Source organism: Alosa alosa, chromosome 7 (genome assembly GCF_017589495.1).
Source record: "Alosa alosa isolate M-15738 ecotype Scorff River chromosome 7, AALO_Geno_1.1, whole genome shotgun sequence".
NCBI classification, from domain to species: domain Eukaryota; kingdom Metazoa; phylum Chordata; class Actinopteri; order Clupeiformes; family Clupeidae; genus Alosa; species Alosa alosa.
The window spans coordinates 30,065,943-30,086,488 of record NC_063195.1 but is presented as its reverse complement, the minus strand read 5'-3'; the positions used below and the strand labels follow the sequence as shown (position 1 = coordinate 30,086,488).

The 20,546-nt window shown below is 43.4% G+C and overlaps 3 protein-coding genes across 4 annotated transcripts in view; all 3 read right to left on the bottom strand.

The window, feature by feature from the left end:
* Positions 1 to 3,551, bottom strand: part of LOC125298595 (testisin-like) — a 7,372-nt gene extending 3,821 nt beyond the window's left edge. Inside the window, exon 1 of the mRNA XM_048249383.1 lies at positions 2,903 to 3,551. The gene's annotated coding sequence lies outside the window, so the exon portion shown is untranslated. The remainder of the gene's footprint in view (positions 1 to 2,902) is intronic.
* LOC125298594 lies at positions 487 to 1,925 on the bottom strand. Of its 2 annotated transcripts, none has more exons than XM_048249380.1 (2): positions 1,248 to 1,925; positions 487 to 903 (listed from the first exon to the last, which is right to left on the bottom strand). In XM_048249380.1, the coding sequence occupies exons 1-2, from the start codon at positions 1,777 to 1,779 to the stop codon at positions 731 to 733; spliced, it is 705 nt and encodes a 234-aa protein (XP_048105337.1). In that variant the 5' UTR covers positions 1,780 to 1,925; the 3' UTR covers positions 487 to 730. The 2 variants fall into 2 exon arrangements, with proteins under 2 accessions (XP_048105337.1, XP_048105338.1); XM_048249381.1 differs by having other exon boundaries at positions 487 to 889.
* An 11,873-nt stretch (positions 3,552 to 15,424) lies between the features above and the next one.
* Positions 15,425 to 20,542, bottom strand: psmd12 (proteasome 26S subunit, non-ATPase 12). The gene is made up of 11 exons (XM_048247154.1): positions 20,228 to 20,542; positions 19,492 to 19,551; positions 19,241 to 19,369; positions 18,795 to 18,902; positions 18,573 to 18,677; positions 18,098 to 18,247; positions 17,830 to 17,964; positions 17,583 to 17,695; positions 17,198 to 17,372; positions 16,506 to 16,583; positions 15,425 to 16,101 (listed from the first exon to the last, which is right to left on the bottom strand). Exons 1-11 carry the CDS (start codon positions 20,333 to 20,335, stop codon positions 15,892 to 15,894), a joined length of 1,371 nt encoding a protein of 456 aa, XP_048103111.1. The 5' UTR covers positions 20,336 to 20,542; the 3' UTR covers positions 15,425 to 15,891.
* Positions 20,543 to 20,546: the final 4 nt, after the last annotated feature.

The window sequence follows — 20,546 nt, the reverse complement described above, 5'->3', positions numbered from 1 at the left end:
CCTTCACGGCGCCTGCTTCAACTGGCTAAAGGCCTGTTCACAATCAGAGGTCCACTTGATGGACCGGAAGTCTTATGCCCCCCCTGTACCCCTCAGCAAAGCATGCAAGGGAGAAGCTTTCTGGGCAAAGGCAGGGATAAAGCGGCGATAGTATCCAACTAACCCAAGGAATGAACGGACCTCACGACCCGTTGTTGGGACTGGCCATTGTTGCACTGCTTGGGTCTTGCTGGGATCGGTCGCCACCCCACCCCCCAACCACATGGCCCAGGTACTTTACTGACTTCTGTAGGAGGCGACACTTGGAAGGCTGCAACTTCAGCCCGTGGTCCCGCAGCTTCAAGAAAACTTGTCCCAGATGTTCTAAATGGGAATCAAAATCAGGTGAGTATATGATCACATCGTCTAAATAAATGAGTAGAAAATCGTGAACCTGCCCTCCCAAACACCGCTGCATTAAGCGGCTGGAGCGTGGCGGTGGGGCATTACATAGCCCAAATGGCATTCTTTTGAATTGATACAAGCCCACGGGTGTGGCAAAGGCAGTCTTTTCCTTATCTGATGGGTGGATTTCAACCTGCCAGTAGCCACTGGCCAGGTCGAGGGGTTGCACACTCGGAGGAGGACCCGTCCATCCTGAAGGTTGGCCACTGCGCGCCCCACACACCATTCCTGCGCCCCATGGTAACAGTCTTCTAGAAGCACACTCTCCTGGTTGGCTCTCGGCACCTCAGGGACATGAGCCCACACCGCAGTCTCTGTCTGTGGAGCCAACCGCACTGGCTCGGCCGTGCGGAGGCGGGCTACCCCCAGACTTGGGCCTCGGCGTTCTTCTGCCCGCAGCCGGCGGCAAGCTGCGAATGCCCGATCCCATGCTACTGTGGCTGCCCTGGGGAGAGTGGACTTAAACAAAGTAAATTGATGCCCCCCTGCTGTCGTCGAGCCCTCCCGTCCCCTCCCAAAGCAGTACTGAATGACATTCATGCCAAGCACCCCATAAGTGGGGGGTAGGTAGTGATCTTCTACCACCACCACGCCTTTCCCCCGGACTGCAATGCCACCCACTTCAAAATCTAATAAAGCATAGCCCACATATGGGAGAGCTAGTCCATTTGCTGCTTTAAGAGTTAGCCATGGGACATCTTTAGTATCTTTCATTTCAATATCTCCCAGATGCTGTTTGAGGAGACCACGGCTACATAAGGTTACTTGGGACCCAGTGTCAAGGATGCAAGGGAATCGCTTACCTTGGACCAGGACCTCGACCTCAGGGCACTGTCCTACGAGGGCCGTCTTCATTGGGGCTTCCGCGGGGCTACTGCCGTCTGCAGAGGACGCCACTCTGCGATGGTCGACTGGTCCCTGAGAAACACAATTGCGCTGTATGTGGCCAGCTTGGCCACACCGGAGGCATATGGGCCATCCCTGGTCGTCCCATTGAGGTGTTCTATCTCTCCGGCGGGGGCGGGTCCCTTGTGGATGGCTACTGTTATTGCTAGCCAGGTCAGGTTGTCGAGGTGTTGGCCCGGGAACTGTTCGTTGAGTGCGCAGTTCTGCTAAGAGAGAGGTCTTCATGTCGTTTACTTGAGCACGTAACTCCTCCACCAGTTCAGTGCGCATTGCCTCCTTGAGGCTACCCCAGTCTTGCAGCGGGTCGGTTGAGGACTTCGATCCATGGCTGGGCTGGGGCTGAGTCGGACTGTTATACGTGCGGCGGGTCTCCACATCCATTGGTGCATGAGCCTGTTGCGTTTCTCCATAGCCTTTGCCTCCTTGCATGCCTCGTCATAAGCCAGTGTGGGTTCCCTGCGTGCTCGTCTCTGCAGTTCCATCTGTACAGGGCCAGGCTGTAGTCCAAGCACCAACTGGCTTCGAAGCATCTCATCATCGGATCCCACAGTCGGCTCTTTCGCACGCCACCTGGAATGAGACTTCGTGGAGCGCATGAAAGAAAGGCCCCCCCTTCCCCCCTGCTTGTTGTTGACACTTAAAAACTGTGCCCCTTAACTGGCTTTACTGTTACAGCATCCCCATATATTTTTCCTAGGGCCTCAAAGATATGATCAGCTGTGTCTTTCTCTGCAGGGGGCAACAATAACACCTCTCTCTTAGCCTCACCTTGAAGTGCACTTAGAATAAAATCAACTTCCTGTTCTGCTGACAAAGTCTGGGCTCTCAAGTAAATTTCCATTTGGCTACGCCATTCTGCTAGCGGGGGACCATTCTTTTCCCCATACTTGGGCACCCATGGACCCCCTAAAAACCATGGTACCATCATCATGTTGTTGATTACAGGTCCAGCTGCTCCACCGGCCTGCTGATCTTCAGACATGGTGCTGTGTCTTAAGAGAGGTCCTGCCGACTAACGCCAAAATTGCCGTGCCACTCTTAACAATGCAGATTCGAACCTCTCTGAGACACAACCACCACACTGAATAAATTTACAGTTATTTATTACAAGGGAGCAGCAGCAGCAAGCATACATGCAGAGCCGGCAGAAGATGTTAAGTGTACAGTGTCAGGCCCGAGCCCACCCTCTGTTAAAGCCCAGGATATCACCCACACAATGCCCGCAATACCAGTTAAGCCACTAGAAGCCTAACTCTGAGCAACAAGAAGAACATCACAGGACTCTTAAGATAAAATAGCCCACACACACACACTCAATCACAGCAAAGGGAATAGCATTACCAACACACAGGCTAGCACTAGTAGAAACACAATATTATTCACAGCACTCCAGAATGTACCATTCAGAATTGCATAGCAATACGTTTAACACCAATAAAGCCACATAGGAATAAGCACACAATAAATCACTTCAGTCCAGTTTGTTCTTAATTGCCACACAGGTAGACAATTGTGCAATAGGCCCAAGCAGTTATAAGGAGGGAGGGCTCACCATGACACAGTCCACGCCCCCTCCGCTGTCGCGCATTGCTGGCCCCCAATCAGAGAAATAACATTGGTCGGCGGCACCCTCCTCGCCGACCAAGAAAACAACAAATCCCACAATGCACTGGGTGGTGTAGCAGCGCTGTCTCCGTGGAGTCCGCCTCCCTGCAGCCAGAGACGTTAGGGCACGCTCAGACTGCTGTCCAAAATGCGCAGAAGACTTCCTTGTCGGCAGGCGCGCTCTTCCACGCAGCAATCGCCCTCGGGGAGAGAACAATGTTTTAATACTTCGTAAACCTTGAGCTGGCTCATCCACACTAAGACAGAATGATTGTTTTACTTTCCTTTAGCAGACGTACGATCGTGCATATCAGCTGTCTCTCTTCAGTCAGGCTGCACAGCTCCAGGAAGTCGGCACCCCTCGGGAAAAGGACAGTTCTTAAAACTTAGACAGATGACCGATGGCCCACTCACACAGCAAGACAGCAGATAAGCAAAAGTTACTTTCCTTCATGGATCGCTAGTTTGCGTCCTCTTAATCAACCCGTCAGCGGTCAGTCATCCAGCAGTCCACCTCGCATCAGCTGTTGCTTCAGGGTCGCGTCATCAGGCCAGCCCTGGGTTCCCCCCGTCGTCACTACAACCTCCCCTTTCCCTATAAAGGATTTACCTCCCATTCTCCCCAATCGCAAACCCTCACACACCCCAGTCCAATTAGTCCATCCACCAATCACAGTGTTCCACATGAGAAAGCAGGAAAACGTCCATCACAGAGAATTGTTCATTGTGCACAAATAAGCATTTTCCCCCAACATCAGACATGTATACATAATAATAATAATAATAATAATAATAATAATAATAATAATAATAATAAACCCCTCCTGACTGTGACATAAGGAGTTGTGCTCTTAAAGGCAAGCTGAGCATAGACATTGCTCTACCATTCCCTTGTCAATCTGGAATTTGTCAAATGACACAATTTGTTTGAACCTTGGGTCCATTTATCCACTTTTTAAATATGTATATTATAGGTATATTACCATGTGAAAAATGTTGTTTCTGTATGGTTGCACACCATATTTATGATGTAAAAAGAGTGTAATTCTCCATCAAATTCAATCAGATCAGTTACAAACAATAAAATATAGACCTAAATGAAGATTTTAACAACAGTTCTATTTGCGTATGCACAACTTTTCTTTCCATGGTAAGGATGACCTTTGCATGGAATTGCCCATAACCTTTATTTAAATAAAAAACTTTTAGAGGTTAGAGGTAGTCAAGTTAACCAGCCAGATACAGATAACTCTAGCAAATTAATCCAAGCTATACTGAGACACACAGTATAAACACTCAGACACAGACACACACACATGCTTATAGTTTTTCTTGATTGCTTTGACCTGCTTAAGGAAACTGGAAACTCTTTTTTTGCACAGCGCAAGTCATCTCTTGCAAATGTGTTCACACATTTTCATTGGGTTCACACAGTTCTCACACCCTTTTGCAAAACAGTTAACACATAAGTCATTCATTCAAAAATCTATTGGTTTCCCTGTGCTAAACAAAAGGAAAAAATATTTTCACATGTGGTAGAGATTCCTTGCACAAGTCTGAATCTCTGATACACACGTGCGAAACTCCTTTGCACAATTCTTCTATCAACAATCATTCTGTAAAGGTCCTGTCGTGTTTTGTTTTCCCTGTATAGTGTTTTCCTTCATGTCTGCTCCTCTTGTTTACTTCCTGTGTCCTGTTCCATGTGTTTCTTTGTTTGTTTTGCCATGTGTTTCTGTTCCCTGTGCCCGTGTCTCCGCCCCTCACCTGATCCGCGTTAGTCTGTTAATTATGGTTTCCACCTGTCTTGTTTTACCTTGTTCATTGTCCACCTGTGCCCTGTTACCCCTGTGTATTTAAACCCTCTGTCTCCCCTCAGTCTTCGTTGGTTATTAGTCAATGTGTGTTGTGTTACACAAGGTTTGTTTAGTTGAGAACAAAGATTCTTGTAACTCTTAAGATTGCCTTGCTGTACTTTGCCCTGCGTTTGGGTCAAGCCCTTGCAGCCGTGACACATTCATTATCCATAAGAGGTGCCATGTCTGTTCTGTGTTGCTATTTGCAAGTACGCTGGATCTAAGGCAGATTTAGAGAAATTATTGTATAGCCTATTTGGTGAAGAAAACAGTACAAAAAGTGTTTAATGTAGGTCTATTTTGATGAAAAATTACAAGTTGTAGTTCAATGAAATTTGTCTTATGTCTATGTGCTTACTGTAAGTCGTCAATGACGGTTACATCTTGGGAGGAATGAATACAATTATTTTTATTCAGTACATTTAGTCTGATACCAGAAAAATGAGAGAAATGGAACAGACATAGCAAAAATGCTCATTTTGAGAACTATATTTTGCATTTTGTTGTCCAGTGTGTAATGACTGATTGAAATCACACAGTGATTTGACGACATGATGTGTTGTTTGAAGGCAAGATTTGCTTTTGCTGCATGTTTTAGGTGATGTCAGAGTTGACACAAGCATCAAAACGATCGAGAAAAACTGTAACAGACACAGTAGACTCCTGTGGTCATGACCCACTGATCTGAGACCAGTGATCCTCCGTACTCCAAATCAAAACCATCACTATACATAATCTCCAGGCGGATCATCCAGGGCCAAGTCCCCCTGCGTGCGTCTTGGCCCCCAACGATCGAACTACATCCTGGACACACACACACACTTCATATCACACACACAACACATGGTAGTGCTCTCTCTTTCACACACACACAACACATGGTAGTGCTCTCTCACACACACATACACACACACTTCATATCACAGACACAACACATGGTAGTACTCTCTCTCTTTTACACACACATGCAGACACACACTTCATATCGCACACACAACACATGATATGCTTTCTCTTTCACACACACACATGCACACACACACACTTCATGTCACACACACAACATATGGTAGTGCTCTCTCTTTCACACACACACACACACACACACACTTCATATCACACACACAACACATGGTTGTACTCTCTCTCTCTCTCTCACACACACACACACACACACAACCACACACACTCACAGGCCCATGCAAAAGATATGGCTCCTGATAGGCATGGGGAGGCAGACCACAAAATACACACGCACACACATACACACACCTGTGCATATTATCTAAATTAACTTACTAAGGAAGACTGCTATTGGTCATTTCACAAAGTTTGGGCAGCTTTGGCTGGGCAGCTGTCGCTAATGAGAGTGCTGGAAGTTTTCAAATCATTTAACGCCTTATTACGATCCATTAAGCATCCTTAAGGAGAGCAATTATCTGTTAAGATGGCATAAGATAATGTTTTGCTAGTATGGAAAGGCTTTGTGGTTAGTGGTTTGCAAACATACCCAACCTTTATGGCGTATGGAATTAGAAAACTGTGACACCACATATCAGATCAGATGCAGATCTGCTGAAAGTGATATGTGGTTTGGCAGAGAGGGGATCCTATATAACAAGCAGGACAGTGTGTACTATCATGTGTGGTGATATATATAACTAGATGTACCGCAGAGCGGTACAAAATATGACCGCCGCCCAGTCCAGCACATTTTTTCCACAAAAAGAAATCACGCTGAAAGGCCTATATGATTCTAACTGTCTCACTAAATTGCATTATCCACACTCAATTCTCACTGGTATCTGCTAGACAACAAGTATCAAAACATGATTTGGGCAGCCGTGGCCCACTGGTTAGCACTCTGGACTTGTAACCGGAGGGTTGCCGATTCAAGCCCCGACCAGTGGGCCACGGTTGAAGTTCCCTTGAGCACTCCCACCTAACCCCTCACTGCTCCCCGAGCGCCGCCGTTGAAGCAGGCATCTCACTGCGCTGGGATTAGTGTGTGCTTCACCTCACTGTGTGTTCACTGTGTGCTGTTTGTGTTTCACTAATTCACCGATTGGGTTAAATGCAGAGACCAAATTTCCCTCAAGGAATCAAAAAAGTATATATACTATATATATACTTATACTTATGATTAGTTCATAGATTTCACATGTAAAATTCATTTTTATACAACCCCACATCCATCTTGCCTGTTCATAATTCTGAGAAATTCTTGATTGTTTGTGTTATGTTTATGTTATGTGTGTGTGTGTGTGTGTTTGTGCCTGTGCATGCAAGCGTGCATATGTCTACTGTGTGAGTATGTGTCATACGTATGATTACTGTGAATGTATGTGTGTGCGTGTGTATCTGTTTGTGCACATGTGTGCACATGAAATGGGTTAACATGACCCCTGGAGGCAAACATACGGAAAAAAATGGTCATCCTAGGCCCTAAAGTTCTCAAGATATTCACAGAGAACTGTGTCTGCCCTACCCTCCTTTCGGGGGGTCCAGTCCAGCGGGGGGGCTACAGATCAAAACGAAAAATGACGGTTCCATGCTATCCATGTGGGGTACATGCCCACCAAGTTTCGTGTACCCCCGGTCTTTCAGTGTCCCGAATCCTTGTTGGTGTACGTCACTAAATGTACACATAAATTATTTTATTGTAAGGCCCCCCCATGAACGAAAGTACACAAAACTTGGCATGCATTCGGAGGGTGTCATAATGATCCTACACTTTTAATTTTGTGCAGTTTTGACCTTGTCAGCCAGAGATATTGTGATGAAAACACCTAATTATTTGCTTTTTAATTTTTAACTAGGTGGCACTATACATGAAATAAGTGGTAATGGGATGGGTTGACATGCCCCCTTAAGACCAACATACATAAAAAAGGTGGACCTCCTAGGTCCTACGGTTCTCGAGATATTCACAGAAAACTGTCTTCCGCCACCTACAGGCCAGTTGGTGTATAGTAAAATAAATTAATTTATTGTGTGGCCCCCCATGAACGGAATTCCACAAAACTTGGCGTGCATACAGAGGGTGTCATAATGATCCTACACTTCCAATTTCGTGCAGTTTTGACTATATTAGGTCACAGATACCTTCAATTACAACACCTCATTTTTACTTTTTTGTGTTTAACTAGGTGCCGCTATACATGAAATGAGTGGTTATGGAATGGGTTGACATGGCCCCTCGGCAAACTGAGAGTCATTCTGGAGGATGAAATGTCGACGATCACATTTTCTCGAGAACCTTCTTCGTAGCCTTCACATGCCGACTAATGACAGATTCCTCCACCTCAAAGCTCTGCCAAAAGCTCTATGTGTTGACAGGCAGTGTGAATCTCTTCAGTTGAAAGCACATCTTCATACGTTGATATGGGCAGCACTAGGATCAAGGCATTAGGTCCTGGTAGGCACAAGGCTGCACCTTCCAGGATCTGAACATTTAAGGGGAGACACTAGAGGCAAAAACTGTCGTCTGATTTTACTTAAAAAAGAAAGTCAACCTATTTCACTGTTTTTTTTTTTTTAAAGTAATTTCAACTACCAACTAATCTAAGGACTAAGTATTGTAAGTAAGGAGGACTTAAGTTGGCACAACTAACACAGACTCAAAATTGTCAGTAAGGCACACTTGAGTTGGTACAACTTACAAAAACAAGTCTAAAAACCAAAAACAATTAGCAGAAGAAATTCTACAATTCTGTTCCCAGGATGCAACAGCCCCAGTCAAAAAAATATATCACATATAAAGCCTTACTGAAATTTAGTCTTGAAATACTTTGATCAAAGTTTCATGTTGTGTCGAGCCTTCTTAGTGTTTTATAAATAGCTATTTTGACGCGTTTATGAGGTCAAAAATAGTTTTGGTGCGGTTAAAAAAGAGGACACCGCATATGGAGGGAGGATGTACTCAAATGAGAGAGAGAATGACACTTACGACACTTATGACACTTTCTTTACTTACAATATATCATCCAGCTTGCTGTCTCTATTGGTCACAGACTTCATCCCAAAATTAACTTCAGAGTGTAACAGCAGAATTCTTTTTTAGTTTCTCAGAATTCTGTTTTAGTTTGTGAACAGTAACTTACCAGAGATGGAGAAGTGATGCAGACATATTGATTATGTGCTGATTAATGTGCTAAAACACAAACACAAAATTACTAAATGAGGGAAAGACATTCGACTGCAGCCATCAGAGACACAGAGACACGCTTCACCGAAAACATTGACACAGAAAAGACGTTTCTGACCTGAGCTCAGATACCGCATCTGAAGATGAGGCTCCTTCTCTTCACCCTCTACCTGCTCACAGGTAACTGTCTGTTCTTATAAAACTCTAGATCAGTGTTTCCCAAACTTTTTTTCTGGGGACCCACTTTGTAAAAATGACAGACTATCATGACCCAACTTGTGACTGTGGTAGTTAACAAACTAGATCCTAATAGAAAGCTGTTAGCTTTCCTAAGCTATATAAGGTATAAGCTAGGTGTATTACACAACATAAATTGTCACTAGGCTATGCTGGCAACCCAAATAAAATCTCCTACCCACCTGTGGGTCGCGACCCAGTCTTTGGGAACCAATGCTCTAGATCATAATCATGATCGGTGACTGGAGCTCTGGGAGGATCTGTGGACATGAGCTGTCAGTACCCTGAGGAGTATGAACACCACCCCAAGACCTTCTGTAAGATGGAAGGAGACACCTGTCCCACAATTCTTCATTTTACTGGTTCATCATCAGAGACAAACGAAAGAATCACCATGACTTACAACAGAGAAGAAAGATCATTGCTTGTGAGCATGAGTAAGCTGACCGAGGAAGACACAGCTGTGTACTGGTGTGGAGTCGAGTCTCTAATTATCACAAATATGATAACTCGAGTGAAAACCTTTGGTATATATCATGCTGTCACACTCTGTCTTATGTGTTGTTTGTTGTTTGTTGTTTGCCTCAGTGTCTGCTGTCTGTGCTTCATCATCTCTCTTCATCTCCACTCTCTACTTCCTCCCCAGTGCTGCATGTGATTCCTCTGATTGGATATGAAGGAGGAGAACTGAGGGTCCATTGCCCTTATGAGACAGGGTATAAAAAAACAATGGGAAATATTTGAATAGAGTGGGATCACCTCATAATGAATCAAACACTCTCATTCAGACCTCCTGGCCCCAGACACAAGCTACAAAAGGGAGATTTTCTCTGTATAATGATGCCACTGCTAGAGTCTTCACTGTGACCATCACTGGACTCAATGTAGTGTTAATTTCATCAGACAAGACGAGAGGAAATATGTTAGTCAACTACCTTTTTTTTCATGACTAAGACGAGACGATGACGAGACTGCACTAATGTCCTGAAACACTGACTAAGACTATCTTAAGATTCATTATTGTTGACGAAAAAAGACGAGACTAAAATGTTTTGCATGAAATAAAAACTAAGATAAAATCTCTCTTCATTTCGTCTACAAAATGAGAAGACCGAATATCTAGCTGTTATATTTTCAAAATTATTCCAAATGAGTTCATGCTAGCAGCTTTCCTGTAGGCTAGTCTACGTGCTGTTGCTGCAACCCTGTGGCTGCAACACGAAACTACATGGAACAATAACACCGGAGATTTCTGTCAGAGTTAGCAAGCTAACTACCTAAGCTTTATGCCACAATGCTACAGACCCAGAAGTTGAAGCTTCTCTCATACATAGACAAATTAACATCCCCCAGAATGTCCATACGAAAATTTTCAGCAAGTAATGTCAACTATTTAACTAGTCACACTGATGATGCAAAGTTTGCTAGCAAGTAAGCTAATATGGAAAGTTCGCTAGCAAGTTAGCTAAGATCATATTCTCTGTTAAGATGGAGAGTTTGGGGAATGTGTTGCGCATATCGCCATCTAGCGTGGCGGAGTAAAACATTAATACTTGGGTCTACGACAGTGTTTCTCAAACATTTTCAGACGAAGGACCACTTAACTAACCAATAAAAAAAACGCACGGACCACCTAGCTAAAAAAAAAAAAAAAGATTAGACCTACTTCAACAGTATATTAGCCTACAACAATAGGCCTACTCACTGAACAACCTTTGCTTATTGTCTTTGCACTTTGCTTATTGTGTCAGATTCATATGATTTAACTGGCATATCTTACATAGACAGTGTTGCAGAACTGTTTGGATTTACATACAGTAGCCTACAAGTTGGTTCAATATTGCAAACAACTCATCTATATCATATTTTACCACGTCTGCTTGCGGACCAACAGTCTGGATAACACTTTGAGAAACACTGGTCTACGATGATCACGACAGTGGTCCATTCAAATCTTTACTGTCTATGGTCAAATCCCAGCCGAAGCTATAACTGTAGCTCGACTTACCTGTCCATGTAAACATACTGACTGACAAAAAATCTGAATGAGTTCTAACAAACGAGTAGCCCTGTGGACACACAATATTGGAAAATTGAGATGTGTGAAACACTATTTCACTGAAATGGTAATCAGAAATAATTTATTATAAAAAAAACGACTAAATTGTTTTGACTAAAACTGACTAAGACTAAGATACCTTTAGTTTTCTTTTGACTAAAACTAGACTAAAATGACAAGACTTTTAGTCGACTAAAACTTGACTAACAAAAATTATATTTGAATGACTAAATATGACAAAGACTAAAAAGGACATTTTGTCACAAGACTAAGACTAAGACTAAATTAAAAATAGGTGACAAAATTAACACTAACTCAATGCTCAGGATTCTGGGAAGTATGAGTGTGGAGTTAAGAGACACATTTATGATGATATCCGTAATGAGATGCAGGTGTTGGTTAAACAATGTAAGTGTTTAAACATATTACTTTTTCATATTGCCTTTACAAAGTAACTGAAAGTATTTACTGCATATTTGGTGCGTTTGTTTTGACTGACAGTGGTGAATGCCACTGGATATGAGGGTGAATGAGAAGTATCAGTGTAGAGTTAAGAGAACAAGTCATGATGTCATACACAACGTCCATAATGAGCTGCAGATATTGGCTAAAGCAAATAAGTGTGTTGAAAAATATTACATTAGTCATACTTTACAAAGTGATTGAGAGTATGTTTACACTACTACACAATTGATACAGTAACACAGTGGCGCAAGTGGGTATGCGCTATATGCGACACTGTTGTGCATTTCTAAATCATTTCTGCATTTCCTCAATGTTATATAACATTTTAGAGGACTTACAGGCTATAGGCGCCCTATCTCATTAGATAGGTATTAGTAGGCTACTGTGTCTATGGCAGCGGTCCCCAACGACCGGGCCGCGGGACATTGCTAACCGGGCCGTAGCCTCGACATGAGTTACATGAAAAAAATGCATGCAAACTAAATTAAATTTAATTCGCAATAATGTCACGTTTTTACATGGCATAGGCCTATATGCAGTTGTATGATTGCACGCATGTTTGCATTTTTCAAGGTCTATTTTTTTACGTCTGTCTGTCCCGCCTTCAACACTTTTACATATTGCCGCAGCGCTGCACAGCCTCAGGTCAGCTCACTTCACCTTCTTAGCGAACGGTAGTGCCACACGAAGTTATCTAAACTGCTAGAATGAGCAACAAAAAACAAGCATCTTTAGCAGGTCACTGGAAAGTGTGTTTGAGTTGCGAGAGCCGCTGCAGAGATTTCTTACAGAAAAAAAGTCACCATTAGCTGCACATTTTAGTGAAGAGGACTGGTTGTCAAAACTTGCTTACCTGTGTGACATATTCGGGTTGCTTAATGACCTCAACCTGTCACTCCAGGGGAGAATGACGACTGTCTTTAAACTGGCAGATAAAGTCGCTGCATTTAAAGCCAAGCTTGATTTGTGGGGACGACGAGTGGAGCGGGGTGTATTTGATATGTTCCAAACAGTAGTGGGGGTTTTGGGAGAAACTGAGGCAGGGCCCTTTCTCTCGCAGCTGGTGCGCGATCACCTTGTTGCGCTTTCAAATGAGTTTGAGCGTTACTTCCCATCCTCCAAAGATCCACGGCAAACCAATGAGTGGGTCCGCAACCCATTTGTCAATATCCCGAATAGTTCTAACTTGTCAGCGCAGGAGGAAGAGCAGTTGATCGAAATTGCAAATGACGGTGGTCTTAAGAGTGTGTAGCCTATAAGAAAACCTCTCTGGCGGGTTTTTGGATCAAAACCAAAGCAGAATATCCCTAACCTGACCCTAGCCAGATGAATTTCGCTCCGCCTAGCTCCACTCATCCATCTGGAACCGATCCATTGAAGTGTTGTTTCAGAAGGCTGGGTCTAATCAAAAAATGCTTGCATATGCATATTGCAAATGCTTGCATCTATTGACGTGCTACTTCAACCACTCACATCGAAGCCAACTAGCCTGGCGGGCCATCCTATATCATTGAAATGTATAGTCTGGCATCGAACCATTCACCTCGCTTAATCCAAGGGGCGGGCAGAGAATTGTCTTTCAAACTGCCTAGGCATGCAATAGCCCAGCTTCTGACCATATCCGTTATCCGGGTCGGCAAAGCGGCAAATACATCCTTCTTCGAAAGGAATGACTTAAGTGCATTGTGTTGCTCAACTTTAAAAGAAAAGCACAAGTCCAACTTCTCCAAAGTTGACACCAACGCCGATTCAAACAACCGCTCTTCGTTCGCCATAGCCACCTTCCTTGTTGTTCACCGTCGCAGGACTAACAAAATAGAGCGCTGTGATTGAATAACATCCACGGTGTTAGCCAATAGAAATCCCTATGGTTTGATACTAGACGTACAGGCTGAGCAAATGAATTTGCTAGGGTGCGTCTAGATTTCTAGGCTAGAAGCCAACCCGTGACGCTAATAACAGTCTCACAGTCGCTTCTACGCTATGTCACATCTATGAAACTCCCGCCCTGCGTCCTGATTGGCTGAACCATAAAGTCGGTTGCAGAAATCACTCTCAATGGAAGAGGTCCCAGATGGATGTGAGTGAAGCTAGGCGGAACGAAATTAATCTGGCTAGGGTCAGGTTAGAATGTCCCGAGATAGCCATAAAAGCGCTGAAAACGTTGCTACCATTTCCCACCACGTATCTATGCGAGGCCGGGTTTTCGGCAATGACTGCAACTAAGACCAAATTGCGCAATCGACTGGACATTTCAAACACACTGAGGGTGTCACTGTCTTCCATCACCCCCAGACCGAACCTTCTTGTTGCAGGGAAACAAGCACAGGGCTCCCACTGATTATATTCGTAATGCACGTTTAGTTCCCATGTTTTGTTAAGCATGTTCACACTTATAGATGTAGCTTCAAGTTGTTCAATATTTATAGTTCATATTGTTCAATTTTCACTTCAAGTTTCTTCACGTTTTTCACATGTTTAAGAGATCGTTACCTTCACTGTTCATACATAACTGGAGCTAGTTCTTTTCAAGTAATGCATGCACAACACATATGGAACATGGAACCCCCACCCCCCGCGGTCCGTGAAAAAAAAAATAGGAAACAAACCGGTCCATGGTACATAAAAAGTTGGGGACCCCTGTCCTACATGATTCTTTAGACAGATCAGGATCCATATTTTGGAATCTCAATTTGGTCTCACTTTCTTCTTCATTGTGAGATAGGGGTGAAGGTCTGCAAGCAGTGACTGCTTGTGTTGTTATGGTAACGCTGAAAGCTCTGGCCTAAAGGGCCCATTGGAGCTGTGCAAACTGCTCAGCTGTCTCACGCAAGACTCAAGAGCGCCTTCTGCAGACTGCATGTTTCAGCTCGTTTGGTAATAAACAGTTGATGTTTCTCTGCTGTCAAATAGCTATCTATCAGTCTTGTTAACGGCACCTTCCTTGCTACCATTTCTCTCTGCCAAAAGTCACAAGACTGACTGAAGCTTTGATGTTGAGATTTACCATTTAGTTACAATGATGCCCTCTACTGGCCCATGAAATGAAGATCCATCACTGGTATGTGTTAAAGATTACATTACATTACATTACATTACATTTGGCTGACGCTTTTTAACCAAAGCGACTAACAACATGGTAAACAGTAAGTTTTAGAACAATTCTCACAATTTTAGGACAGTTTAAAAAAACATTAGAGTACAGTAAGAATAAGTGCCGGTGAGTGCTGTTTTTAGCAGTTACTTGTCAGTTTAAAACGGCTGGTGAGTGCTAGGATCAGTAAGACTTGTTGTAAGTGTTGCTATGAGAGTAGATGTTCTCTAAAGAGCTGGGTCTTCAGGAGTTTTTTGAAAGTGGAAAAGGATGTCCCTGCCCTTGTAGGAACTGGCAGTGTGTTCCACCAACGAGGAACAACAGATGAGAAAAGTTTGGATTGGCTTGAGCGCATCGGGTGGTAGACCTAGACGTCGTTCGTCAGAGGAGCCTTGCGGTCTGGAGGTAGTGTAAGTCTGTATGAGGGCATTCAAGTAGGTGGGAGCAGAACCGGAGACTACTTTGTAGGCAAGCGTTAGAGACTTGAATTTGATGCGGGCCGCCATAGGTAGCCAGTGTAGCTGGATGTACAACTATGTATAATACAACTTGAACCTCAATGCTGTTAGTTCTGTATTATTGTATTATCTATGAAAAATCAGAAAAACAGATTATTGTTACGATTTTATATTTTGTATTGCAAAGGTTATACATCAAAAAGCACAAGCTTACAGTTATGTTTTAAAACAGCCTGCAGCTGAGATGTTCTTAAACTGATCCTTTGTCCCTCATCAGAGGAAGAGGAAGATGGAACTACTGCAAACATTTAGAAATGGACCACATACCTTTAATGATGCAGACAAAGTAAAGGGACTGCTTTAGACATCGACTGCAGGCCACATTGAACATTTTTTTTCCAAACCAAGAGGGTAACAAATATTATACTGCAGAACTGACAATTGATCAATCTAGAGTGTGCCACCTTCATACTATATTAGGTGGTTGTGATGTTCACAGTCCAAAAAATTGTAGACGTTTTTCCAAAGGCAAAAAGGATTTTGCTTTTTTTTTTACAGCCTCCCACGTATCTTCTGAGGCCATTTCAGACAGACAACCCAAAGGGTCTTCAAAATGGACACTACTGCAGATTGTGGATCATCTCCTCTTTGGCTATGAGGTGAGTGGTCTTGTTGACTAGGGCCATGAGGGAGTTCAGTTTGTGGGACCAGTCATTCAGCAGGTCGTTGGGGTCCTTGGGCCTCTGGAAGTTAATGATGCCAGCAAGCCGGTCCACTTTAGCATAGATGGTCTTGTTAACCACCAGAGTGGACAGAAACTCCTCCGATTCCTATAAGAAATGAAGAGAGAAAGACTTTAAACATGAAGAGAAGAGGCCGACACTGGCTGGTCCTCCCCAACTCAAACTACAAAGGCATAGCATCTGATAAAATGTATGTCATCAGCTTACACACTGAAGCAGCAATTATAAAAACATCTATCATTATAACAGCTATAGTGAAATCACACCCATAGCAATTGTTGCGTAGCTATTTAAACTAGCATTTTTTGTTAAAACCACACACAAACTAGTACGTATATCTATAAAGCGCACCAATATGCCAATTAAAAAATAAAACTGGCAAGACTTTAGCAGAATGTGTGTACTGCCTGCCACTCAGTAGGAAGGGAGCACCAGGGGACTGTCTACTGACAACCCAGATGACCAAAGACCACAGGAAACAGGAAACTTACATCGATGGAGAGGTCCAGGAGGCCTGCCATCCTCTTCATGGTAATCCTTGTGTAATATTTGGCCATAATGCGGATGTTCTGAAAGGAGACACACAAGGCAAGTAAACACTTCATTTCTTCTAAACTGCATTCACATTAATACAGAATCAGAATCGTTTCACGTTCACAGATCCTCACACGGGGCACAATTCTTGGGGCAGCCATGGTCTACTGGTTAGGGCTTCGGGCTTGTAACCGAAGGGTTGCCGCTGGTTCAATCCCCGACCAGTAGGAAAAATGTGGGCGGGGGAAGTGGTTGAGCACTGCTCTTCCATGCCCACATCCACGGCTGAAGTGCCCTTGAGCAAGGCACCTAAGCGTTCACTGCTCCCCGAGCGCCGCTGTAGCAGGCAGCTCACTGCTCCGGGATTAGTGTGTGCTTCACCTCACTGTGTTTACTGTGTGCTGTGTGTGTTTCAATAATTCACAAATTGGGATAAATGCAGAGACCAAACTTCCCTCACGGCATCAAAAGAGTATATATATATATATATATATATATATATATATATATATATATATATATACACACACATACATACTCATACTTACTTACTTACTTCAATGTCCCTACATTCTGCTATAGGCGGTTCCCCCTTACTGACCCACTCTAAACGATCATTTCAGTCAGAAGAACCCTCCAAAGAACTCACATGCTCCACCACTCGGTTCTTCAGGTCCCCCCATCTTTTCTCGCCCTCCTCGGAGTACGTGAAGACGTCGGTGGCGGGGCTGTCCGGGGAGCCCTCCCTCAGCTCCTTCCCATAATCCTCCACCACGGAGGCCCAGCGCATCAGCTCCATCGTGGTGAACTGCTTCAGGAGCTCCCTGCAGGGAGGAGGAGGGCCGTGAACTCAAGAATGCCATCAGGATAGGCAACACGTGCATACACTCAAGATTTATCACACACGAGCACAGAAAAGAGACCAGGATGGACAACAGTCGTAAAAAAGGTTACATAAAAGACAAAAAGACAAAAGCAAACCAGGCACAACACATTAACCAACCACTGGACATGGATCCCCTTAAGATTCTTACTTGTATTTGGGGATCTCCTCCAGCTTTTTGTCAGTGTTGATTCTGTGGACCAGGTCAGACTGCTCGTTGTCGTAAGGTGCCAGAATCACATAAAGCACCACACTCTTCAGGGCCTGCAATACACAAACTGCCTTCAGTGGTGGTCAACATGTATCAGAAGGGGAAAAAAGACTAAGAAATCTTATGAAAGAGAATTGAAGCAGACGAACACAAAACAGCCTGATTTTCACCAGCTGGAGTGCCATACCTGATGCCATTTGGTGCTGTCCTCCAGGATGCAGGGGGTGTCATAGATGGCACGGTAGTGTTTGCAGATGGACAGGTAGGATCCCTCATGCTGGTCCACTTGGATCATCAGGTTGTAGTACTTCAGCTTTGACTCATGTAGATATTTAAAACACCATGCAAAGATATTTCAAAATACCGAAAACCGAGCTCAAAGGAGAGTAAACATTTAGCGGAGACCCTCTAGGTTAAGTTCTCCAGTTAGTCTAGTTATAGTGAAGCTCTCTTACCTCTGTGCCCTCCTCCTGGAAGAACTTGGTGTTGATTTTCTTGCTGATAATTTGGGTGCGGATGTAGTCCTTAACGGCGATGCACAGCCTCATCTGCTCCAGAATGAACTCCACCTTCTCCTTTTTCTCCATGGAGCCATATGTCTCCACCTACAGCAAAACAAGTATAGAATACACTGTAATAGATGGCCAAAAGTGCACACATTCTATTGTAAATATTAAAATATCTGAGATAAATGTATGAATTAATGGGTGAGCCTTTACACCGTTCACTTTTATAACTTTGATATTACGCACAGTATGGTTTGAGGTTTGGACAGAAATGCAGCTTCTTAAAATAATATGAAATAATATGAATAATCCTAAAACATTTGCCATACAGTTTTTAAGGTCTCACACTGACTACATATAAACAATAAATCAGACACATCAGTTTCAAACCATGTGAAGAACGTAATAGTAAAGATTAGAATACCTGCAGTTCCTGAAGGATGGCGGCAGCCTCTTTCACCTCACCATTCTTCTCCTTTATGGTACCCAAGGTCTTGGTGAGCCTGGCACGCTCGATTTCCACATAGATCTGTGACAAAATAGCCAAGTTACTATTGTTGTTGAATCAAGGAGAAGGAGAAATGTTGCATACATGTAAACTTCAGGGAAACAAGTATATGAATAATTTGTGAAGAAGAGACTGTACCTTTCCAGCAGTGACAGTCCTTAGGGTATCAATAAGCCTTAGTTTGATGGTAAGGTCAGTCAAAGTATCAACATACTTGCAGCACTCTTGCACCATTTTTGCCACAGCCTGGTTTAAAAGACAAGAAGCATTATAGGATGCACATCAAAAATATTTGGTTGATTGTCAGTAATCAGATTTACCACTTTTTTTGTTAATTGTAATCCCAGTAAGATATGAGTCTGCCAAAACAGCATAGTTAACCAATAGTATTCTTTCACACAAATATACAGGCATTTGAGGGAGTTTTTGGGAGGTAACCAGTTACGCCATACTGTTGGAGATGCAAACAAACGCTGCATCGCCATTGAGATCACATAGTAAGGAAACCATAAATCCGATATTGTTTGCACCTCCAAGTGGTCTGTGTGACGTTTGTTTGTGTCAAAGAATATACGCATTCTTACCTGTTTCAGTTGACTCCTCCTCTTTGACAGTAGCATAACGTTTTCATTGAGTGCATCCCAGTCCTTTGCCTCGTGACACATCTGCACAATAGCCACCAAAATCCTGGACGTCGAAACCATATCAGAAGCCTAAAGATAAACGAGATGGTACAAAACATACATTCAGATGAAGACACACATCCTTGCTTCATGACTGTTCATGGCATTTCGTTAGTACAAGGGATTAATGCTGTAAGAAAGTGCTTGCTCACCGTTCTCGTTTGTTTTTCTAAAGACAGCAGACTTTCAACGGCTTCTTGAAGACGTCCTTCCTATAATGTGAAATGTAACCACAAGGTTTCACATGAGAATGTAAATGTTGCCAACACAAGTACCTGGCAGCCGGTAACTGACAGCTTCGACCAACAATCGTTATAAGTTAGATGCTTGGTAGGCTAAGGGGCTATATCTCGCTATAGCGATAGCCGACTAGCACTAGCCCTGTTATGAGGCATCAATGTAGCTGGACAGCTAACGTTATCGTTCACTTTTTAAGTTGAAACTTGATGTCAAATAAAGCACCTAGACGCCCCGTATACTGGGTGTAACTAATTAGATGGACTGAGCGACAACGTTATTCTAACTAACGTTAGTTTGACTCTGATGGACAAAATCAGCATTGTTGAAGTGATGTCAAACGTTACAGGCACCGAACATGACAAGCTGGGATGGACTAGCTAACGTTATAGCTAACAATTACTAACTAGCGTACTTGCGTAGGTTAACTACCATCAAGAAAAATGGCCAAATGAAGGCATGGTGCCTTACTTATCAGAGTAAACACACGTTATTTTGAGACCCAAGTAGCCACTACGTTATACGGGTAACGTTTGCCTTAACTAATACAAAGTAACGGTTAGCTAAGTAAGGCAGTTAGCAATCTTGATAGCATGCTAGTGAATCGTTAAAGCTACATCATGACTCAGCCGAGCTTTTCATTCAGCTTACTTTAGCCATTTTTTCGCACTCCGGTATCCGTTGGTCTACAGTGGAACTGTAATCAACCTCCATTTTAACAATTTTTCCATCTGACCGCTCTGCTCTATCGTCCGACATTGTGAAACTTCAGAAAAATGTCTATTCTGTCACAGTGAAATTCAGCTACTCGCTGTCCCAAACGAAACCTTTAGCATTGATTGTGTGTGTTCCGGAGGTTAGGACAAATCAACCAATGACAACAGAAAGATTATCTTCTTCCTCATCAAGCTGGTTGGTTCAGAGCGGTTGGCAAACTATCTATTGACACCTTACTGCCACCGCATGGGCC